General features: G+C 39.6%; 3 protein-coding genes across 4 annotated transcripts; 2 read left to right on the top strand and 1 right to left on the bottom strand.

Annotated features, from left to right (window-relative positions):
- The first annotated feature begins 1,891 nt into the window (after positions 1-1,891).
- LOC147143959 (uncharacterized) lies at positions 1,892-6,359 on the top strand. Its single transcript, XM_086037290.1, has 3 exons — positions 1,892-2,038; positions 3,994-4,112; positions 4,640-6,359. Exons 2-3 carry the CDS (start codon positions 4,026-4,028, stop codon positions 6,137-6,139), a joined length of 1,587 nt encoding a protein of 528 aa, XP_085893416.1. The 5' UTR covers positions 1,892-2,038; positions 3,994-4,025; the 3' UTR covers positions 6,140-6,359.
- Positions 6,360-9,023: 2,664 nt separating this feature from the next.
- Positions 9,024-14,652, top strand: rwdd1 (RWD domain containing 1). Its single transcript, XM_086037291.1, has 7 exons — positions 9,024-9,369; positions 9,687-9,752; positions 10,052-10,182; positions 10,503-10,646; positions 11,557-11,677; positions 12,860-12,922; positions 13,498-14,652. Exons 1-7 carry the CDS (start codon positions 9,297-9,299, stop codon positions 13,608-13,610), a joined length of 711 nt encoding a protein of 236 aa, XP_085893417.1. The 5' UTR covers positions 9,024-9,296; the 3' UTR covers positions 13,611-14,652.
- An 805-nt stretch (positions 14,653-15,457) lies between these two features.
- On the bottom strand, positions 15,458-24,361 carry zup1 (zinc finger containing ubiquitin peptidase 1). Of its 2 annotated transcripts, none has more exons than XM_086037288.1 (11): positions 24,279-24,361; positions 23,084-23,609; positions 22,912-23,010; positions 22,229-22,324; positions 22,007-22,116; positions 21,384-21,552; positions 20,571-20,759; positions 19,374-19,539; positions 18,054-18,214; positions 16,643-16,863; positions 15,458-15,628 (listed from the first exon to the last, which is right to left on the bottom strand). In XM_086037288.1, exons 2-11 carry the CDS (start codon positions 23,565-23,567, stop codon positions 15,581-15,583), a joined length of 1,743 nt encoding a protein of 580 aa, XP_085893414.1. In that variant the 5' UTR covers positions 23,568-23,609; positions 24,279-24,361; the 3' UTR covers positions 15,458-15,580. The 2 variants fall into 2 exon arrangements, with proteins under 2 accessions (XP_085893414.1, XP_085893413.1); XM_086037287.1 differs by lacking the exon at positions 24,279-24,361 and adding an exon at positions 24,073-24,250.
- Between the last annotated feature and the right edge of the window lie 8 nt (positions 24,362-24,369).

The following is a 24,369-nucleotide window of genomic DNA, read 5'->3' as shown; positions in this document are numbered from 1 at the left end:
TGAGATAGTTTGCCCGTAACGCCACCCACCTTTGGACAGCAGCCAGCATGTTGGTGGTCATTGTTTTTTTTTTGTGTGTTCATTGAGTGTTTGAATAGTTTCATTTGAGCAGGGCCAGCTCGCCCATTAGGCAAGATAGGCAGATGCTAAGGGCGCCGTGGACCACGGTTATTTCAGTTAATGAAAACTAACAAAATAAATGAAACTAAAATTTAAAAAAAAAAAAAATTCATTAACAAAATAAAATTAAAAACACAAAAATCTTTAAAAGATGAAAAATAAGTGAAACTATATTTTATGTTTACAAAAGTAAACAAAACTAAGCTTTCATCATGATGACTTTTAATCTCATCACGATAACTTTAAATCTCGTCATGTTGACTTTAAATCTCATCATATAGACTTTAAATCTCATAATGAAAACTTTAAATCCCGTCATGATGATTTTAAATCAAAAAAATGTTCTTCTTGCTGGGTAGCATTAAAACGCTGTTGTCCATAACAACACAAAGCCAACGTGTACGTGATTTAAATATTTTTTATTCCTCTTTCCGGATTGTCTCAAAAACACAGAGCCAGTGGCTTTGACAAGCAGCGGGTAAATCAATTTACCTGTATGGCTCAGGCATACTGAGGAAGGCATGCACTATTGTTTATGACAAAAGCACTGTGCTTCAACACAGCAGGCAATTGCTGCTTCCCTAGTGAGACAGCCATCAACCAACTACTGTACAGGCTGGACACATAAAAAGACATAAGGTGACGGCCACTCACAAAGCAGCAGAAGTGACTGGTTAGCACGTCTGCCTCACAGTTCAGAGGTCGTGGGTTCAATCCCAGCTCCGGCCTCCCTGTGTGTCTTTTTTAAATTGCTGTAAGAAAAGCTTGCATGGATAACATCTGTGGATTATTTTGAATGTTACTTCTTTAATCTTGTTGTTAATCAAATATTTAGCAGGTAGATCCCGTATTTTTTGCCAATTAAGATTATTGACAGGATTATTCCAATTAAAAAACAACATATGGAACAGAGGCAACATCTTTTTGAAAAAGTTTTCGTAAATTATAATTGTTACGTTTAGGATAAAAACAAATCCTCCCAATTTCAGTATTGGCTGGATCAATGGGTAATAGATTCAAGTTATAGCCAGCCAAATTTCTAAATAACATAGTGACACCATCAGAAATAACAGTTTTAAATTCAGGAACCGAAATAATTACACCATATTTCAAAATGGCGGCACGGTGGTCGACTGGTTAGCACGTCCGCCTCACAGTTCAGAGGTCGTGGGTTCGATCCCGGCTCCGGCCTCCCTGTGTGGAGTTTGCATGTTCTCCCCGTGCCTGCGTGGGTTTTCTCCGGGCACTCCGGTTTCCTCCCACATTCCAAAAACATGCTTGGTAAGTTGATTGGATACTCTAAATTGGCCCTAGGTGTGATTGTGAGTGCGGATGTTTGTCTCTGTGTGCCCTGCGATTGGCTGGCAACCAGTTCAGGGTGTCCCCCGCCTACTGCCCAAAGACAGCTGGGATAGGCTCCAGCACGCCCCGCGACCCTTGTGAGGAGAAGCGGTACAGATAATGGATGGATGGATGGATATTTCAAAATAAACTATTGGTGTGTCAAAAGTAAGCCATTCGAACCAAATAACTGACCAACCAAAAGAATGTTATGCGAAAACCAAGTGGGGTAAAATAAGGATTTTCGTCTGTATATAATATCTTTGTTGTTCCATGAATAATATCTATGTGGTGAGAAATTATGTTTATAAATTAATGACCTGCAATTCATCGAGATAAGAGGACTCAGCTGGTCAAAACAAGGCTCGTGCCGGTGACGACATGTTCATCCGTTACCGTGATTGGTCAAAACAAAAATGTTGTAGGCGTGCACAAGTTGCCGCATCGCCCAACCACCTTGAATTATTGTACTCAATGTCCCGCCTTTCCAAAGCAATTCATGTTGAGCAGTATCAGAGAAAGACACTCGTGGCGGCAGAGAAGAGGGGATAGGCGTTTCGCCGACAATGCAAATTAAGTAAGTAAACATTGTTTATTCGTATTTTTATGTTGTTATCATGTCTGCAGTGCACGAGTTCCGTTTGGCCAACTTGTTATAACGTATGCCAAATGCTAATGTTACGTTCCATTTGCCCTCAGTCGGAAAGCCCTTTTTTCCGTATAACGTGTCCCAAGTGTTGACGGATTCTTTGGAGGGTGACCACATTTTCAACATTAAAAACTAGGACGCAAAGAGAATTATTAGAACGCAAAGTCATGACTTCCCCCCACTCACGTTAAACGGTAAAGCTGTTTGTTAAAAAGCTGTTTATCTCAAAGGATTTCCTCCTTGATTTCCCTTCCTTTGAGATCTCGTTCCCCTGCCTTCATTACTACCTCTCCCATCACTAGTAACTTCTGACCCATCGCTTAGAACCTGTTTGCCATGGAAGACCCTAGGAATCAACTGGGTGTTTTTTTTTCACCACAAACACTAAAGTTAAAATTAATAACACCATCAGTGATGGAATATGGTGAGAGTATCAATGGAAAGGCATATCTTTTTTTCAAATAAGTAATGTAATTTTCGACACCGCTTATCCTGTACAGCACAGGTGTCAAACTCCGGTCCTGGAGGGCCGCTTTCCTGCATGTTTTCCAATTCTCCCTGCTGCAACACACCTGTTTCAAATGATCAGGATAGTATCAGGCTCCTTCAGAGATTGCTGATCATTTGAATCAGTTATGTTGCAGCAAGGAGAGATGGAAAAGCGGCCCTTGAGGACACGAGTTTGACACCTATGCTATACAGGGTCGCTGGAGCCTATCCCAGCTGACATTAGATGAAAGGCGGGCTACACCCTGAACTGGTCGCCAGCCAATCGCCGGGCTCACACACAGAAAGGCGAACAACCATCCAAACCATCACTGAGCGGGAACCAATCCCACGCTACCTGCGCACAAGTCAGGCAAGTGTACCACTACACCATAAGCGATGTTCTTTTTTTCAAATGTTCTCTAATAAAAGCCCATACTATAACTTCAGCAAAAATGAAAACCTTGATAATTGATCAACTTATGACTTATTCTCAATGACCATGCATTGCTTTTAATGGGAACGTTACCCCTCCAATGTAGATGCATAGTCAGCTAGAGCAGGGGTGCTCAAGTTCGGTCCTCAAGAGCCTCTATCCAGCCTGTTTTCCATCCCTACCTGCCTGCAACACACCTGCTTCAAATGATCACAATCGTTATCAGGCTTGTGCAAAGCTTGCTGATGAGCGGATCATTTGAATCAGGTGTGTTGCAGGCAGAGATAGATGGAAAACAGGCTGGATAGGGGCTCTTGAGGACCGGACTTGAGCACCCCTGAGCTAGAGTGTGCTGGCGTATCTCATTTCTATTTAGATCTGTGGCCGGTGCCAGCCAAATAAATTCAAAGTGTGTAGAAACAAGCACAGAAACCACCAGAGCTGTTAGTGCTTGTAGTCTCAGTATGAGTTCAAAGCACACAAAGCTTGATAAAATGATGCTCCCTATTCCCTATTCGATCCCTATTCGTGGTTGAAGATAAAGTGTGAGAAAATTTGCTACAGATAGTGATGTCATCCACTTTTGAGCTGCCATGCAGAAACCATATAAAAGCAACACTGTTCTGAAAAAAAAGCTACTTAAACTTTTGGTCTGTTTAATTTTGGCCAGGGACATTTTCAATTTGTTTTTTACTGTTTTGTATTGAAATGCAATCTCATGCATTTTTCCAGAGTTAAAAATAGTCATGTCTCTGTCTATTATTTTATTCAAACGTTTGCTTTTTTTAGGTCAGTGTCCTGAATAAAATGTGATTAATCAAGAAAAGAAAATTATTTACAAAGCCTGTAAATAATTTGATTATTTAAAAAAAAAAAAGAGTCCCACCCAGACTATCCATCCATTATCCCCTGTATATTTAAATTTTACAATGCTCATGATTCCTGAATGTGTCTTTGACAGATTCACAGTGGTTGGCAGGCAAATCTAAGGAGATGGAGAGGAGAATGGAGGCTCTGTATACTTTCTTGCGACGCCGCAATATTTGTGAGGAGAACATAGAAAAACTGCGACATGACAAAGTAGGTTGGCTGAAGATTCATTTAGCTCAATTCACTGTTGCTGAGCTTTAGCTTAAATATTAGACACTTATCCACTATAAATATACAGAGCCTAGGTCAAGTGTCATGTTTATGAAAACCATATAGTGTAAAGCCTGTTTTACAAGTACCGGTACACAAATGTCTGCACAAGACTTCTTTCCATAATAGAAAGTGCTCTCAGGAATTGCCAAACAGTAGTGTGATAACCCAAAAGCCAATGTTGTGCATGGTTAATAATGCAAAATAAACCAAGTGTTTGAACAATAATACAATATGACCCATATCTTAGATTATGTGAGCAAGTGGCAGTGTCCATGATTTCACAGTAGCCAAATGGTTTAAAAAAAAAAAAGAAGAAAATTATTGCGAGAGACAACTTAATCTGCCTTGGTACATACATTTTGTACATCCACCTTGTGCAGGCAGTGTGTAAGCTGTTCTGAGTTTGCAGTCTACCATTTTCATAGATTTGATAACCACTGTCATCATTTTGTTTGGTGTTGCAGATAGACGTCACCGTTATTGAATTGATGGACGACCACACCTTGGCTGTGTACATTCCTGCCTACGGGGACAGGATTGCCACTCGAAAATTTTGCTCTGTGTATCAAAGAAAAGGTGGGAGAGATACACAAAGGCAATCACTACTACAAAAGCTTCGACGGAAGATGGCCGACAGTAAAGCCTCCGAGGGGCGTGACGAGGGAGAACCTGGACCATCGTTCATACATTCCCGGCCACATATGCGGAATAATAAGCTTGCTCTGAGACTTACAAGGAAAGTAGAACTGGGGTGGATACATGAGGGGAAACAACAACGAAAGAACCAAGGAGGTGGGACAATCAGAATTGATGTGTCAAAGGACACAAAAAAAGCGGACATTTTACGAATGGCACTGGATATTTTCTTTCCAAATGGGACTTCTAAAAAGGGAAAATTAGAAGACGTATCCGTTGATATTTTAGATTTTCAGGAAGACGCAGTATTGGATGAAGATGTTAGTGTAGGGGAACTTTATTCTGTGCTAAAGATGGGAATGCTAAGGTTCTACCTCTGCACAACAACAAAGGAATTTGCAAACTCTGTCCGCCCCAAAACGGAGGGAGAACATACCTGGCCAGATGAAGGACACACCGGGCCAAGCGACCCCACTGCTAGTACCAGTGAACAGCAGGACACTGTAAAACCGAATGCTACTTGTTCTCCTGCTGACATATCGACCACGACCAATGCCATCTCTGATCTCACAAACCATCACATCACCAACGTCAACATAAAAATTCACAGAACAAACCTCCTGGATGAATTAATCTCCAAATTCATCGATCCTAATCTGCTAACCAGCCCTCTCACATTCATTTACATCAATGAGATCAGGGCAGATGCCACCGCAGTGTCTCGAGATGTTTACGCTGCATTTTGGACTGAGTTTTTTGATTATGCCACTGAGGGGCAAGACATGAGAGTCCCAATCCTCTCACCCAAGAGGAAGGAAGAGGAATGGAAATCTATTGGTCGCATTCTGATAAAAGGGTTTCAGGACCATGGATATTTCCCTTGTAGGCTTGTAAAAACATTCACAGTAGCCCTACTGTTTGGTGAAAACTCGATCACACCAGACTTGCTCTTTGAGTCATTTCTCTCATACATCAGCACGGAAGAACGGGATCTTGTGAACAAAGCTTTACAAGAGGATCTTGTTGATGAAGAGGAGGAGGAAATGATTGATTTCTTAAGCCGCATGGGAGCCAAGTGTGTCCCAGCCAGAGGCAACTTGAAAGCTACACTTTTAGGTGTTGCTCACAAGCTGATTATCCAACAGCCAAAGTATGCTCTCGATAAAATGTCAGAAGTTGTGGGTCCTAAGCTCAGACAGGCTTTTGATAGTGTGGACAGTCTTCAACAACTCTATGAAAATGTGAAACCCACCACAAAGAAATGCCTCAAGTTGCTGGAAGCTTCTCCATCCACACAAGCCGAGCATCAAAATCTGTGTTATTTATAGCAGTATGTCGGAGGAGTCGATCAGTGCGGCCTTAGAAAGTTGTAAAAGTTTACTACAGACACTAACTACTGAATTCCAAGGTTCAGAGCTTTAAAGTGGAAGTCAACCCCCAAATTTTTTTTTTCAATAATATGTTCTTTGCAAGCCCACGAATTGAATCAAGGCATTCTGATAAATATTGCGTTTGTGGAATAAGAGTTAATCCACTTGTTTTAGCCATCTCTGGGGGCGGCATTTTGTCACTTCTGTCGAATGAAAATGACATCACAACTACTCAGGGCTCAGGTAAAGACTAATCGCGGCTGACCTGTTTTCTGAAGCTGAACTGTGATTGGTTGTTACCTGAGCCCTGAGTAATTGTGATGTCATTTTCAGTCGACAGAAGTGACAAAATGGCCGCCCCTAGAGTTGGCTAAAACAAGTGGACTTTGCTGCTTAATTTTGCTGCAATATTAATCAGAATGCTGTTTTTCAACTAGTCGGCCTGCTGGAAACATTCTTGAAAAAAAATATCTTTGGGGTGGTTTCCCTCTTCAATGAGGTCTGACATGTAAATGTTGAAGTCAACCCCTTATTTTTTTTTTTCAAACAATATTATGTTCTATGCAGGTTCACTAGTCGAAACACAGAATTCTGATTACTATTGTGTTTGTGGAATATGAGTTAAGCAGTAAACTCCAACCGTTTTTGTCCACATTAGGGGGCAGCCATTTTGCCACTTGCTGTCGACTGAAAATTACATCACAATTGCCCCCCATTACTTCATCGTTTATATGCTGTCAGCTATGGGCATGTGAAGCCCTATGAGACTTTCCTGTGATTAAGGGCTATAGAAATAAATTTGACTTGACTTGACTCAGGGCTCAGATAACAACCAATCATTGCTTAGCTTCAGAAAACAGGTGAGCCTTGATTAGTGGTTGCCTGAGCCTTGAGCAACTGTGACGTAATTTTCAGTTGACAGAAATGACAAAATGGCCGCCCCTTTAGATGGTTAAAAACGGTTGGGGTTTAACAACGGGTTAACTCATATTCTACAAACAGTATTAATCAGAATGCTGTGTTTTGACTAGTGAAGGTCCATAGAAGTAGTATGGATAAGTCCTAATGAGATGCTCTTGTTCATTGTCCATCGTGAGTCTTTTTTCTTGTTGTTATCCTTGCAATTATTAAGAAAGGGTGTTGTCTTCTTTCACACCTGTATAAAGTAAAAACAAAAATTGACTTGGGGTGCCAGGCAGATGACGGAGAGAGACATTCTACACAGAATAAGTTGACACACAAATTTAAAATCGGCCTTAAACTTGTGAGTGTTGGCCCCTCTGTTAATTTTGTATTTCATGTCTATTAGGACATGAAATTGGTCAAGATAGGGGACTAAATTCAACATAGTTTCTTTCCCTTGTTATGATCATAAAATGACTGTGTTAGCCTTGCCAGCCACCCATTAGCATGTCTGGCTTGCCTGGTTAACATCAGCCAGGTTGGCCAACGGAACTCTTTTCAATTGCTTCTTTTTTTTCCGATGGAATAAAGAAACTGTGAATAAAGGACACAAATAACATCCCATCATGTCATCACACTGAGAGCTCTTAGTGAAATGTTAAGCCAATGGGACAAGATGATGTAAAATACTGACCGTTAGCAATAAAGTTTTTTTGTTGACTAAGCGATTGTCTTTTCCATACCGTTTTGTTCCATATAACACTTTCCATGAAATCTTGCCTAGGGCACTGCATTGGCTAGGGTCGACCCTGCACTATTTTACCAACACCAATTTCAAATGGGGGCGATAATACGAAAAGATTTTCAAGGAAAATACAGTGTCTGTGGCTTTTACGCATCAGCAGCGCTGATGTCACTCTGGCCATATCAGAGTCCATGCATCTGGGTTTTGTGTGCTTAGCAACATTAGATAATTCATGTTACTGTACAGTTCATACTGTATCTTTTTGTTCACACCAGATACATATCGTTATATTAACCCTTTTATGGTGTTCACAGGTCTGTGGTACCTGCGATTAAAAAAAACAAAAAAAAAACAAATGACCCAAGGCATATCAGAAACCACCTCCTGGTAACACTGCTGTGGGAGTTTCTTAGATTGTGGGATTTATTTAGAAGAAAAAAAAAAGAGTAGCACATTAATTCATAAATGTGATCTAACAAAGGTAAAGGGCAAATATTTACAATTTTTGCTGTTCATATCTTGCAATTGGGATGTAGTAAACATCCATCCATCCATTATCTATACTGCTTGTCCTCACAAGGGTCGCGGGGCGTGCAGGAGTCTATCCCAGCTGTCATCGGGCAGTAGGCTGGGGACACCCTGAACTGGTTGCCAGCCAATCGCAGGGCACACAGAGACAAACATCCGCACTCACAATCACACCTAGGGACAATTTAGAGTGTCCAATCAACCTACCATGCATGTTTTTGGAATGTGGGAGGAAACCGGAGTACCCGGAGAAAACCCACGCAGAGGGAGAACATGCAAACTCCACCGGGGCTGGGATCGAACCCACGACCTCTGAACTGTGAGGCGGATGTGCTAACCAGTCCTCCACTGTGCCACCCTGTAGTAACCATCTGTTGGGTATTTTTACAGAAAATGATTTGATTGTATTGTTTTGAAAACCCAAAACTAGCGGGTCCACTGGACCCACCAGCACTGGCTGAATAACAAAAATACGAACACCATACAAGGGTTAAATCAAATGTGTATATACCTGGGACATACTGGACCTGAAATTTGCCCTTAGGAATTTGAGATTGAAAGGCCCACAACATACCTGGTTCACACTCCATACCAGTAGATGGCGGTAATACACCTTAACGTTTCTTGCCAACAGCCATAAAACTACAAGATAAACTCGCAGACAAAAATAATGGAAGACAGAAAAGTCATTCCATTCTTTAACGCACAAAATAGCGTGAGAACATTATTGTATGAAGTATAAATATGCATTTATAATCTGTATATCATCACATTGTAAATGACTGCCCTAATCTGGATGATTTTAAGATTATTAATAGCAGGGGTAGGATATAATCGATCGTCGTCGATCTACCGCAACACGCAGCATGTGATGGTGGCTGCTTGGAACACCGTGGTGATGATTTTGCTAACTGCTAGATAACCTGCAACAACGCCAAAATGACAGACTACGCCGAAGAGCAAAGAAATGAACTAGAAGCAATTGAGTCTATATACCCAGACTCGTTTACAGGTATGAATTCATTCATGTTGACATACGAGTGAAAGACAGCTAACACTGAGGTAGCTACCACTAGCAATAGAAAGAAGGGAAAAAAACGTTAACTTTTGTGGCGGTATCTTCAAAATCTATCCATGTTAAACTCTTTTTAAGTACAGCTAGACAGTGCATTCCATTACATAGGTTATTTTTAAATAGTATGTCTGTCATATGTACCCCACCACTTGCCCAGTGAGCTGGGATAGGCTGAATCATCTCTTATAAAGAAAAGTAATACATAACGTCGTTGGTTGGATTTCATCATATTAATGAATTCCATGCGATTGCAGTGCTTTCACAGGACCCCATCAGCTTCACTATCACTGTAACGTCAGACGCGGGGGAAGATGGTGAAAGTGAGTATGTTGTATGTTAGTTAATCGCTTTGCTCTCTATAAAGCTTCTTATCTTCTCCTTAAAAGTTGTTTTTAATTGAGTACTGGATGCGATGTTGATGTCCTAAAATTGATACTGCAGTGATCTTCCAGTGACACTGGTTGTATTCCTATCAATCTGTTTCTCCATATGAGTCTGTAAAAGTCAGTGTTCCAGACACAACGTTTTACCAATAAAGCCTTTATTGACTGCTAGGCAATATATTCAATTACAAGGTTTGTATGCTGACTCTATATGCTGGGTTTTCTCCCCTCTGCAGCTGTGGAAGCAACTTTAAAGTTCACATATGTTGAAAAATACCCAGATGAACCACCACTGTGGGAGGTCCACTCCCAAGAGAACCTGGAAAACAATGATATGGACGATGTCCTCACACTTTTGCAGCAACAGGTCCGAACATAACATCACAACTGTGTGTAATTCTTTCATGGAAATCGACTCCTGCTTTCGCTCATATACTTCTCTCATTTCAGACTTAGAATCAGTATCAAATGTTTTCAGTGTTATGGTAAAACATTATACAAACTTGATGAATAAGAGATACAGATTTTGTGTCAAGGCTGAATTAAAGCAAGTTAAAAACTGGTCTTGTCTTTTCGTATAGGTTCCTATGTGTATGTATGTGAATGTGCTTTTTGAGTATGGAGTTTCATTCTATCATTGGAATTACTTTCATCACTGGGGTTTGTTTTTTTCTTTTTCCTCTGCAGGCAGAAGAAAATCTGGGAATGGTGATGATTTTTACCCTGGTGACAGCCGTGCAGGAGAAACTCAATGAAATTGTGGACCTGATGAAGAACAGACGAGAACAGGAGGAACTGCGGAAAGAGAGGGAAGTGGAGGAAGCAGAGAAGGTAGAAGCAGGACACTATACTGTATAACATAATGTCTTGGTTTAAAGTTTTTTTTTGCCCTGCCCAAATTGAGCCAAATGTGCTTCCAATCTGACCAGTTGCAGTCGTGCGTATGTAGCACCCCCCACTGGCTCAGACAAATACATCTACTGTGAATGGAGTATTTATTTATTTATTTATTTATTTATTTTGGGGGTATGTTTTCCTTTTTTTAAAATCATTTTTCCTAAAATACTAACTTATAGTACAGGAGCCCTGTTTGGTGTGAATTAAAATAATAAATAACGATGCTTTGTACTTACATTTAAATGTGGTCCTTTTAAAGTCACCTATTTTTTATTTTCTAAAATGAAAAGTGTGTATTGAGAAGGATTGTATTCACCTTAGAAAGATCATGCAGAACAATTTTGAGTAAAGAGAATATCCTCTCCACAAATGCAGTCTGGACAGGGTGTGTGAGGGTGATTGCATTGTAAGGCTCAAGGTCGGCAAAATGCATTTAGTGTATTTCACTGAGCATGCCTCTCTTAGTAAGTGTGAGCCAGGGGAATTTTTCCAGTCACTGTGGATCAAAACCACAGACTTTTTTTTGGGAAAATATGGAAAATTATGGTGATTTTTTTTATTTTTATTTAATTTTTTTTACTATTATTAATAAATATCACTAACATCAGTTTATATATTAAAAAGTACACATATCGTATTTGTATGAACATAAAAAAACAACAACAACATAAACTTGCATTTTTTTTGGGGGGGGCAAGGCAGCCCAAAACTTGGCAGCGATACCAACCCTCCATTTTTTTTATTCAGGAAAAACCCAGAGGGTAGAGCAATAGTATTTGGAATGATGATAATGTGCAATGGTCTCTTAATTAATTTGAGTTTGATGAGGGTACTGCACTTCCAGGGCACAGTGGTGACAATTGAGAATTTCCTGGCATGGAAAGCCAAGTTTGAACTCGAAGTGGCTGAGATACGGAAGAAAAAACAGAAGGAAGAGGAGCAATCAGGCAAAACAAAGCTCACTGGTAAATGCTTCATCTTAATTATGTTTGTCACCAAACAGTAATATATGATATATTTAGATAACCTTTTTACAGATTTAAAAGATCATCTGATTGAAGTGGATTAAGTATTAAAAAAATAATGACATACACTGTACGCTGCCATATTGGACATTTTTGATCGTCTTATGTAATCACTGTGACATGTTCTGTGCTGTAACACGCTACTGTTTGTTTTTGACTTGTTTGGACGTTTGTGCTATAAAAATGCTGTATGGTGTCATCAACTATTGCCATAATGTAGATGGAACTCCTAATCATCTCAGGTTTCATATTATTCCTTCAAGAAAGCGAAACAAAAAAGACATTTATTGCAGAATTTCCCGCCATACGTGACTGCCATACGACATTTTTATAGCACAAGTCCAAAATGAACATCGTGTTACAGCACAGAACACAGAACAGAACACGTCACAGTTATTACGTAAACCGGTCAAAAATGTCCAACAATATGGCAACACGTAAAAATGTCATTATTTTTATAATTAATTGTCTTAAACCTTTTTTTCAGGGAATCAGTTTCCATTGATATTATTTTCACTTTTATTCTTTATCCACACTGACTAATCAACTATTGGAAAATGAATTTTGAGCCGTGTGTTGCTTTAAACATTTGTGTTATCTTGGATTTCATGTTTCCTGTACTGTCAATAGTGCTGGGATAGCGAAGTACTGTACTGTATGTCGGTCTTCCTGAAGCCAATTTTAAGATATGTTTAGCCGCAGTTTGTATCAGATGACCACGTCGCGTGACTGATGGCCGAAGTTTCAAAAGTACGAGTGCACCGTCACACTTGTCATCTGTTTGTCAAAGTAGAAGCCAAATCTGCTGCACAGACTGAACCATGTTATACCATTCAATGCTGCTGGGCCGTGAGGAGGTAACTTGTTGCTGAGAATGAAGCCCAAAACTGCAAAGTATTTTTTGGCACATTCTTTTAACAAACCCCAAAGCTTCATGATAATCATGGGACGATTTAGGTAATGGTTGCTGTAATGGAAGCAAAATGAAAAATAGTTGTCCACAAAGTCTCTGTACGTTCTCTGGAGTAACTGCTGAGTTTACACCTTAAAGAGTGTCAATGATTAAAAATTTGAACATTGCTTATTGACACTTGAAATTTAAAGGCAAATATTTTTACACAGGCAAACAGCTGTTTGAGACGGACCGCAATCTGGACACGTCAGACATCCAGTTTCTTGAAGATGGTAACAGTTCATGTTTCTGTGGAATGAAAGAAGTTGATTGATTAAGAGTTGTATGTACATAGTGTTGGAATGAGGTCACATTTGATAACAGTAACAGTATAACAGTAGATATAAATAAAACATATATACCGATAGTGTGTGGTAAAAAGATCAAGTGTAAACAATGTTTTTCTTCTATATTTGAAGTAAATAGATGTATGGAGAAATATTTTTTGTTATATTTGTATTGGTTTTAGTACTGGCTAGACAAATTCTTGGTCAGATTACATTTATTCGGAACGTTAAAGCGGTCCTCGGCTTAAAAGGGCCCCATCATACGATATTTCACGTTTAGGAACGGCATGTCATGCTGCACAAGCTGACACGCTCAGTATTAATTGTTTTTCATAAAAGTATTTTGTGCAATTCTGACTTCATTACTGTTTAGCGTAGGTTAGTGATAAATTACGGTGTAGTCCGGTTCCATGATAATTTGGCTGGAACTATAGTGAACCAAAAACTCACTGCATTTGTCATGAAATTACCCCATTATTGCTGAAGTAACTCCTCCTGCTGACTGTTTTCTCCTCTTTCAGCTGGAAACAATGTTGAGGTGGATGAATCGTTGTTCCAGGACATTGAGGACTTGGATTTGGAGGACGATGACCCCGACTTTGACCCTTTAGAGATGGGCAGTGATGAGGACTAAAGCCGCTCTAACAAAAAAGAACTGCAGGCGACTGACAGAAGCACCATTTCTCTCCAGACACATGAAATGACCCAATGCAAGACACTAGCAGCAGTTAGAGAGGCAATCTTTATCAATGCATCAATAATTCCTTTCTGTTTAAATTTGCTTTATGAATGCTTGACTTCTGATGCTGTCCACAAGGGTGTACTAAAATGTTAAATATGGCCATGTATTGTATACCAGTATCTCACAAATCTACTCACTGAATTCAAAACCTCGAAGAGTCTGTACAAATGAAAGTTGAAAATCAACAAAAATTTAAAAAACAAAACTACTCTATTGGATAGTGCTATCTGTTGTTTATACTGTAATTGAATTACTCATCTGAAGTTTTCCGGTTTTGTGTGAATAGCTGGGGCCTATTTTAAATCAATGTATTATGAATAACAAGTTGATTCTCATTTTCTCACAATGAAACATAATCCTCCTTATGCAGCTCAGTTAGGGGCCATCTATGCAAGGATCTGAGGATTGCTGATATTCTGTGATGCATTGTAATTCTCAGTCATTTATTGCATCATTCTGTTTGTCCCATCAGGAGTTGCCACATAATTTTATTACATCATCTAATCTTTTTATAGTTTACCTTTTACCTGTATTTCAATTTGGCACTGATAATCTGTTATGTAGTGCATCGAGAAAGTATTCGCAGTATTTCAATTTTTCTACATTTTCTTATTCCAAAATGGAATAAACTCATTTCCTCAAAATTCTACACAACACTCAACAATGAGAAGTTATTTTCATTTTATTTTAGATAAACTAAGAAATCACATGTACACAGTATTCCGTTTTTGCTCAATACTTTGATTTGGCTGTAATTACAATCTTAAGGTTGTTTTAATGTGATGCCACAAGCTTGGCACGCCTAACTTTGAGCAGTTTCACTCGTTCGTCTTTGCAAACTCCAGGACTGATCAGTGGCAGTCCTATCTTGAATGAGACCAGAGATGTGAGGCCCCCTGTGCATACATTTAAAAAAAATAAACATTTCCTCTAATTTCCTATTTCTACTTTCCATAGCTGCCTGTCATGCATTTGGCTGTGATTCAATGTTACAGACACAGTCAATATCACACCCACACTGACTGTACACATCATCCAAAGTCGCCTGGGAAGGGATTTACCAATTGGGTTGAGTGTCTCAATTTATTTAAAGCTGTTAAAGATCTTTGAATTTACTTCCGCCCCATTTAGTACCATATCAAAGCAGTCCTTCACAGAACTCGGCGCTTTGTAACTTAACGGCAGTCAACACACAAATGAAAATTGGGAGCCAATGGGAAACTATTAAAAAATGGTTCCGTTTTTTTATTTTTTTTATTATGGCAATAGAATGAGTCAAAAATGCATAAATAATGACTAAAATTTGTGAATTTGAATTGGTAAGTGCTCCTCCAAGACCAGAAACTCCATATACAGCTAGCTGAGCCCCTTGCCCCCAGTCTTTATGGTCCTGACTGTAGAGCACCCCTAAACCTCTGATCTAAAATCGCCCATGCCCTATACCAAAGAAATTTGCAAATGTCTACGGTGATCTGTAAATGTGTGATCTGCCACTGGATTGGACAGATCTTAAAAGTGACGTTGAGACAAGCACAGAAAGGGGTCCGGTGAAGAAAGGCAGAATGTGACCCTCCAGATATTCCATTTTCTGAGAGTACTGCTATTGAAGAAAGGTTTGATTGGAAGACCAAAAGGACCGGTCTGGTTGCCATTAAATCATTAGGCCACTTATAGACAAACAACCATTCACTGTGTGGGAACTGAACCCATTAAGTTAAGTGAGTGAACCACTCCATCAGTTACCAGTTTTGAACATTTATTAGCAAATGAGTGCAGCATACTGTACATGCTGAAATGAAAAAAATCAATATACACGTTAAAAACAAAGAGATGGTCAGGTACAAAAAAAAAAATGTTTCAGTTCATGGGATCCTTTCAGCACACAGTGTTCTGGAGTTCAAGATGCGGATCTGTCAAAACAAAAACAAAAAAACAAAACAGGGTTCTGATACTTCAAATCACTCAACATGAAATATTTGTCATCGTTGATCAAAATACACATTAAAATACAGTACTGGGCAAAAGTCTTGTTTTAATGGTCCTTTTCATGGTAGTCAATTTAGATGTAGCAAAAAACTAATCATTAGGACATATAAATTTAGCAGGATTATGCAAAAATTCTAAAGTGATTCCCACCAAACTTTGTAGTGGATTAGCTCATGTGCTGATAAAGCACTTCAATATTTTGGTTAGGAACTTTGTAAAAGTACATATTCAGGAATTTAGATTATTTTATTATCCTTAAAGGGGAAGTCAACCCCAGATGTTTCTTTACAATATGTTCTGTGCACCTCCACTAGTCTAAATACGGCATTTTAATTAATATGCACGTGTGGAATATGAGTTAAGCAAAATCTACTCGCTTTTATCCATTTTAGGAGGCTGCCATTTTGTCACTCGTCGACTGAAAATGACATCAGTTTCTCAGGGCTCAGGTAACAACCAATCACGGGTCGCCTGCTTTCTGAAGCTGAGCTGTGATTGGCCCTGTGCAACTGTGATGTCATTTTCAGTCAACAGCAAGTGGCAAAATGGCCGCCCCCCTGAGACAAAAACGGGTGGATTTTGCTGCTTAATTCGTATTCCACAAACACAATATTAATCAAAATATCAACTTTAGACTGACTAGTGGGGCTGCTTAGAACGTATTGTAAAGAACAATTTGGGGTTGACTTCCACTTTAATCATAATGTTCATCAACCCTTAAAAACCCGGAAGTAGCCTGATACATAGATGGACAAAACCACAACTACACACATTTCCTCCCCATTTTTGTAAATTATTTGGCCTTGATGGAGGTCTGCGCTCTACTGAATGACATCGTAATCATGTAGAATTGCTAACACAAATCGAATGGTGGCCTGAGACTTTCACACTGAACTGTAGGTACACTACTGTTATAAAACAACACATAGCCATCTAACCTGCTTCTCTTCAGCGGACAACACGCCCTCTACTCCCACTACCTGGTACTGGTTATGTTTCAGGCTGCAAGGAAGCTTTCGGACATGGCGAATGGCTATGGACGCAGTGTCTTTACTCATCAACTTCATGGTGTCTGACGACGATGAACCAGGATCCAAAAGAAGAAGGCACAGGCTTCCATTCTTCCGCTGCTCCAAACCCACTATGGAGCGACTATGCCCTAGGGGACAGAATAACGAGGAAACATTTGACATATTTCTGCCCCAAAACAATTTTGATGTTGTAATAAGGTTTCCGTGTTTGCCAAGTGGTTGACTAAGAATATATGTCCATCCTTCCATCCATTTTCTATACGCTTCTGCTTATCAGGGTCATCTGTCAGCTGGAGCAGCTATCCCAGTTGTACACCCACTCGTCACCTTTACATACGAGTGTGACACGACTTACTTCGAATGCCATGTTTTTCGAGATACGTTCGACTTTTTTTTTTTGCTTTCACTAGAGAGTGCAGACTTGGGATGCAACCGCTCTCCACTCCAAGTTAACTGTCAAACTAAACATATAACAAAGAATTGCAATTTGTGTATTTAATACAACTATATAGCTTAACCTTTCAATTCGCTAGCATAATGCTTACGCTAAGTAGTATCTATGTCGCGGTGCTTTGAAACCCTTTAAGCAACGGACTGAACACAACATGCAGTAACACGTGTAATAGTACTCAGTCATATTCTTTATCCTCTGCGTAGAATGACTAACCGTGAGGTGTGCTAAGATGTCTCACTGAACAGTTTATCCATCTGTCTCTTATATCAAGGTTGCCAAGGCAGGCATAGCACAAGTAGCAGCACAATGGCCATTCAATTAATTCAGTTTGGCAAGAACTAATAAATTTTAATATTTAATTTCGTTATTACTATATCTTTCCATAAAGTACAACATTATGGAGTGCTATACCTCCGCATTAAAATATATGTCATAATTTTTTTTAAATATATTTTTGGGTGGGGAGGCTGGAATTGATAAATGGCATTTTCATGCATTTTCTATGGGGAAAGATGATTTGAGGTGCAAGGATTTTGAGTGTGGTCATGGAATGAATTGAACTCATATCTGTAGGAACCACTGTAAAATGTTTAATTCATCACTTTCATTACAATTCCTGGTATATTTGAAAACATTTTTTTCTGGAGAATATCTGGCCCATCTTACCCTTTTGCAGTCCCTTTCACCATGCAAATATGTACAGTGAAGACCTTACTATTTCCTGTAATGCTGCCTTTCTAACAGAGTTGGATTTGACAGACCCACTCAAAGTGATATACTCTTCAGGGACAACAGTACAAGGAAATGTAGTGCATCCAAATGGCCATGTGCAAGTTTTGGGTTGTGGTGTTGCTGTGCGTGTACCTTGATGCTGTAGGTACAGTGGGGGCAGGGAGGTCTGAATGATTCTGGGGGGCAATCTGCAACTCCCGCTGGACTGACTGAAGTACTGTTTGACCCACTCAAAGAGCCGGGGATGGGTGCCTCCTGGGCCTGTTGGCTGGTGGAAGTCAACAATGCGCCCACTGAGAAAAAAAAAAAGAGATGTCATTTAAACTTGCTTAACATTTAAATCAATCCACTGCTTATTCTTCAAAGCAGTCCCCAATCACCTGGCCACGGACCGGTACCGCTACGTGGGACATTTCATACTGGACCACAAAGAGACCGAACAGAATCTATTTTATTGATCATCTGTTTTTCATTATGTGTGTACGTGCACACAATGTGACGTGGCCTTTATAGTCCACAGAATAAGATATTTCACTTTGTACAATAATTATCAATTTGCACACTGCTGTCCTTGGACTCCTACTTTGTTATCACAAATTCACACACACAAACACAAACAGTATACTCAATTGTTTATGCTCATAGTTAACTTTTCTGATCCTTTCAGAACAGTACTGTGAAAAAATCTTGGGCACCATTAAATTTGTTGTCATGCATGTATGTACCGATAACTACAATTGATAGAGCTCAGTTGAACCCAGACTGGAAGAACTGTTAACACCTCCTGCTTCATGGAGACATTGAACAGATGTTGGATGCATATGATTCTAGTGGTAGGGGGGCCGCAGGGGTGGAAAATGGACAGTTCCATTAATGCCACATTCAGAATGTCTCAAAATGTGAAACTAAATTCCTGCATGTGCACCTTTATCCAGATCCTGAACGCCATGTAGTGGGTTCATCCTGGGGCCATGCACCGCACAAAGTTTTATAGGAATTGTTTTTGTTTGTGTGTGTACATGCGTGTGTTTTTGTGTTGTGCAAAAAAGCTAATTAAAATAACAGAGCTAGCCTTTCAAAGACCTTTGCACAGTACTATAGGATTTACAGGATGCAAAATACGACGCTGATCAACATCAGTACTTGAACACTGATAAAGCCGGGTTATACTTGCTCTATCGCATTGACGCTGCCGCTGTAGACCAGCTGTTTTGTAGCACTTTAATGTACATTAACTGTAAAAATATTGGCTGTAATCTATCAAATATTTTCGGAGTGATATGTCAGGTTTTGTTTTCCTCAATGGCCTGAAAAAACAACACTGCTTTACAAGCCTGCAAGTGAATCTTATGGAAGGATGGTCATGCAGACATCCAGTATAACAGCCAAATTATCTACTAACTTAATTAAACGTATACGCTACATGACTCAACTGAAAAAACATATAAACACCTGAGTCCTAGAGAAGTGAGGAGGACGTAGATCTCTGTGGCACCAATCCAGGCTCGCGTTCCCTGTAGCTGATGGTTAAAGTGGGACGCACCTTGAGGATCTAGTCCTAACTTCCATGCATCCTCAATCATGCTCTGCACCCGTGGGATACTTGGCACCGATTTGTCTGGTACAGAGTGAGCATCAAATGAATAAAATGTATACATATTTAATGTGATCCTCTTCCATTTCCTCTGATGTGCAACTGGTTAAGGAATATGATGAAGTTTGTGGAAGTGATGTGAATCAGTTCACAGAAAGTAGCGGTTTTATATGGGCTACGCAGTTGCGCAGCATGCACATTATTAGCAGTGAAAATGTTCTGGGCTCGAGTCTCAGCTCATTTGTTCAATACAGTGGATGTAAAAAAAAAAAAAAACACACCCTCTACACACCCTCTGTTCGAATGCCATGTGTATGTGGCATTTAAAAAACTGAGAACTAGATAAATCATTTTAAAACTTTTTCCACCAATAGTGTGACCTGTAACCTGTACAACTCTATGGAAAAAATATTTTAAAGAGGGAAAGTGATAATGTGGTTGCAAAAGAGTGCACAGCCTCTATTAACTGGGGATGTGCCTGTATTCAGAATCAACCAAAATAAAAGAACATCAAACCTAGAGTGAAGCACAGTGGTATCAGCATCATGCTATGGGGAGGGTTTTCTTAAGATGTACCCGAAGACTTAGTCAAGTTGGTGGGACTTTTGAAAAGTTACGAGTTACCCTAACCCAAGGCAGTGTTAGCACTTCTGCCAGAGAGCAAAAAAAAAAAAAAAAAAAAACTGTACTGACTCATATTTAACAGTTATTTTCCAGCATTTTTTTTCCACTTCAGATGCACGGGTTATAGTTTACATTAATTGTGGGAAAGGTTTTGACATGATTTATCTTGCTTTAACTTTTTCTGAATCTTAAACCTGGCTTTTGAACAGGGGTGTGTAGACCTTTTATATTTACTGTAAATAGCAGATAATTGATAGATGGTGATGAAAAACTTTCATCCCTTCCAAGTGTACTATCAATGCTTCTCGGAAATCTGACTTGGTTAAAGTATTTAAGGGGTAGTAAAGAGACAATTTGCTTTTAGTGTGTAAAGAGCCAAACGCGTAAAATCAAATTGGAACGTTCATATCAGGGCGGGTATAATGACGCACCTTGTAAAGAGGAAGCAAACGTATCTAGTCTGTAAAGGGAGGAGAGCAGCATCTGGAAATTTCTGTAACCACAGCCCCAGCCTTTGTCTCCCGGCGAGGAGCAATAGTGGTCAGTGTCAGCGCTCAGCCACACATGTACACAGTCTCTGCACTCAGTCTGATAGTATTGACACAAGGCACCAATGACACCTATGCACAAGTGGAAAAGAATGTATTAATGTGTTGTGGGGGGACAATAGCTCATCTGTAAAGGAGTGTCACAGTTGGAGTCCCGCCAAACATCCCCAACAAAAAAAAAAAAAAACAAAGAAAAATAAATTGTAACTACTTTAGTTATTGGTGGCTATAGTCCGCATCCAGACTAATGTTTGCCACGCTCAGAAAAGCTTAACAGCAATGTGGCGAGTTTAAAAAGGTGTAACTATGTATACACAGCAACCATCCCTTTCTCATAAAACAATTGCAGGGATTAAAGGAAGGAACACTATGTACAAGTTGAAGCAATGTTGAAAAACTGGTTCAGTGTAAATACATAGGCTGAGGTAGAAATTAAAATTGTGTTGTCACATCCGTGTCCATTATTGTGGTGTAAAGAGCAGTTCTCCTTCACAGAACATTCAATGGTGTTAGTACACCACAAAGCACTGGAATGTTTAGTTGGATGATGGATACAAATATACTATACTGATATATACATAGAGCAGTCTGAGCGAAAGACATGGAGACAGATTTATGCAAACTCCATTTCTTTCAAACTAGCCATGTGTGTCTGTGACTTTTTGCAGGATGTTAGTTCGAAGCGCAAAGACATACCCCGAGTTCTGGTCCTGCCGTCATCAACCCCTGAGGCAAGAGACTCCATCATCTCCACCCTCTTAAAATGATACTCGGAGGGGGCCATGATGCCCTTGGCTACATCTCTCTCCATGGTCTTCTCCATCTGGGTGCGATAGCCGCCACTGCCATCCAGGCCAAACTGCCTCTGCACAGGCAACACACAGGTCCAACTATTATGCGGCAATGTTATAAAAGCACAAGAAAAAAATCCTAAAGCATGTGCTGCTGCCATTCCGTGGATAGTGATACCGTTTCGTTCCTACACGCATGCCATATTGTTACACTCAAGTCTTGTAAAAAGTAGGTCGCAGTAATGCTCATTATAATGACATTGGCACCCACATGCTGTACATGGTAGCATAACCTCACCATGTACAATTTGCACTCTGTGGATATAAAATGAATGAAGCATTTTTGCATGGATTTTAGTAATGAAAGATTTGAAGTAATTACATACACAGAACACCTATAAAGCAAGAGCTACATCGCACTGTACATCTAAAATGAAAATAACTAAATGATGAAAGCTGTACATTTATAAATCAAATGTGACATTTCTCAGCTACTAAATCCATAGTGTTCTGGTGAAAACTTCAGACCTGCAACTTTTTAAACTGTTCCTTCTCCAGTCGGTTCTCCTCCTCCCTCCTCCTCTTCTCCATTTCCTGCTGAAGTCTCCAAGCCAGTCTTGCGTCTGAATCAGAGCTCCCTGAAGCAAAGGCAAACAAGCACCAAATTGTTGTAAAGTTTACTGTAAGATGAATGGGCCTCTATGATTAGAGGCATAAAACCGATGAAACCATGCTATAAAACAATCCCACCTGCTACATTGTCTAAATGCAGTTCCACATGCTGCTGCAGAGAGGCGCTATCGCTGCAAACAGTTGGACACATTGGGCACTCAAATTTCTCTGCTGCTAGAAAACATTTTGGAAACCTCATGTAAGTTCAGTAGTCTACTAACTATAACAGTCTTCTCAACAATTTCATATTTGATTTTATCAACCTTGGCAAATCTTTAGTCCTAACTAAACATTATAAGATACATTAGGAACACTGGGAGCATTTGAGAATACTTCTGGCTATGAGTCAAGTTTCTTTTCATATAATTTCATTGCATGCTTTCTGCGAACAGCAACAACAGACCTTATCTTTCCTATTCAGGCGACATTAATGTGCAGCACTGAAATGATAATACCAAACATCATCAAGGACACATATCACACATTGAGCATGTGATGTAATGTCACCCCTGAGCTTTCAATAAAGTAATGCTGTCTTCAGATACAAATGAAGCTCATACTGTACACCATTATTGCTTAATGATAGGATTTAGAGAATAATAAAAAAAGAGAGGGCTTTTAGAAGCGAGACATTAAAATGACACCTAAAAACAGATTTGTCATGTACATTAATGTGATTTAGCTTGTCTGAATTTTGAATCTGTGTAATCTCTGTTGAGAATTTTGCAAACGCTGACATATTTGTCTGTATTACAAACAACCTTCAGCAGAGTGGTGTTCCTGCAGGTGTAACTCAACATGCTCCTGTAGAATGCTGCTGCTGCTGAACACAAGCGCACACATTGGGCAAGAGAATGTCCCTGTAAAAAAGACATTATCAACTAACTTATAACTCTTAAAAGGTCTTCAGTGTTTAACATTTTTAAAAGTTACCATTCTTGGGAGAGGCTAGGCGCTTCTGTTTGGGACTTTTCTGCTCAGATAAATATCGAGCATTTTCCACAACAGGAATGCTCATCCCAAAACCACGCTTTATTTTGGGGCTTTCAGATGATGAGATGGTTGAATTCCCCCCAGATGTTAAAACCCCTTTACTTTCCATCGACATGGCATTAGTTCTCTGTTGAAGTGGCAATGAGTCAATGGATGATCCGCAGGGTTTCTCTTCTAAATCTGTACCAGAGCTGGCCGTAGTCTGGGGATCTTCGATCTCAGTGAAATTAGTGTTGGTTGCAGAAGGGCAACGGGAAATGGACAGAGATGACTTTTGGCCTTTGTGCTGGTAGTCTGGATGTGCAGAGCTAATATGGTGGCAAAGTTCATCATAGGACACTCCAGACAAAGAGCATAGTGGGCAGTGCATGTCATTTTCCAGATGGCTGGGGAGCAGATGTGTCGACATGTCCTCCTCCAACATTATTTACTCAGAGCATACATCGCATGTCAGCATAACCACAGCCTGTTAAATCAAAATAGAGTCAGATTAATTCTTTTCAAAGAAAAATATCAAGCCTCTGAATAGGACACCTACATTTTTCTGAGATGTTGAAGCACCTCTTGAGTGCTTCATTAACATGTCACCAATTCACAAGGAATATCTTTATTTCTAATTGATTAAACATATGCCCAAAGCTGAAATGGTTCCATTTATAGTGGAATGGTTCGGCACCTTCGGGGAATGTGAGGTACTTAAAAAACAGCAAATCATCTCTGAATCATTGTTGACCCACATGCTATCCAACGTTATAAAGATTTTGAGATTTGGACTTCGAGAGCCAACGCGAGTCATGAGTAAAAGGCTACGTGATTATTTACTAAGTCATACAGTGATTGACGCAAAGCGACAGAGTTGAACACACGTATATTGTTACCTTTCAACTTTATACGCCATTGGTTACATAATAAAATGAACATTTACTTACCGTGAAGGGATGATACCCTATCCTATACATTAGTCAAGACATTTCTCGTCTCAATCATGCGATTTAAGAGACTTCCGGGCTTAATTTTCATTATAAAACAACAACAAAATACAGTCAATGCACTAAACATGGATACAAAATTAAAAATGTGTGTTTTACCCGTGTGTTTTGGTTTATTTTCACAAAGCATTAATAACATACGACACCTTAATATCTTTTAGAATTGCAGGAGATTTCCATTAGGTTCAAATTTTGGTGCTTCATAACCGGAAACCAATCGACAGCTGGCGGAAATGA

This window comes from Filicampus tigris, chromosome 8 (genome assembly GCF_054856515.1).
Source record: "Filicampus tigris isolate MCC_2025a chromosome 8, RoL_Ftig_1.0, whole genome shotgun sequence".
NCBI lineage: Eukaryota > Metazoa > Chordata > Actinopteri > Syngnathiformes > Syngnathidae > Filicampus > Filicampus tigris.
Note: the sequence above shows the minus strand (reverse complement) of the source record. Positions and strands in the feature narration are given on the sequence as shown.

Bases quoted from the DNA above. Each gene is read 5' to 3' on its own strand.
- LOC147143959 (XM_086037290.1), top strand. From the start codon at position 4,026: ATGGAGAGGAGAATGGAGGCTCTGTATACTTTCTTGCGACGCCGCAAT. The intron at 4,113-4,639 runs GTAGGTTGGCTG...TTGGTGTTGCAG, and splicing joins AAAAACTGCGACATGACAAA to ATAGACGTCACCGTTATTGA.
- rwdd1 (XM_086037291.1), top strand. From the start codon at position 9,297: ATGACAGACTACGCCGAAGAGCAAAGAAATGAACTAGAAGCAATTGAG. The intron at 10,647-11,556 runs GTAGAAGCAGGA...CTGCACTTCCAG, and splicing joins AAGTGGAGGAAGCAGAGAAG to GGCACAGTGGTGACAATTGA. The intron at 11,678-12,859 runs GTAAATGCTTCA...ATTTTTACACAG, and splicing joins AGGCAAAACAAAGCTCACTG to GCAAACAGCTGTTTGAGACG.
- zup1 (XM_086037288.1), bottom strand. From the start codon at position 23,567: ATGTTGGAGGAGGACATGTCGACACATCTGCTCCCCAGCCATCTGGAA. The intron at 22,117-22,228 runs GTGGGATTGTTT...CCTTTGCTTCAG, and splicing joins GCATTTAGACAATGTAGCAG to GGAGCTCTGATTCAGACGCA. The intron at 18,215-19,373 runs GTGTTTATATGT...TTTTTTTCTCAG, and splicing joins CTCACTTCTCTAGGACTCAG to TGGGCGCATTGTTGACTTCC.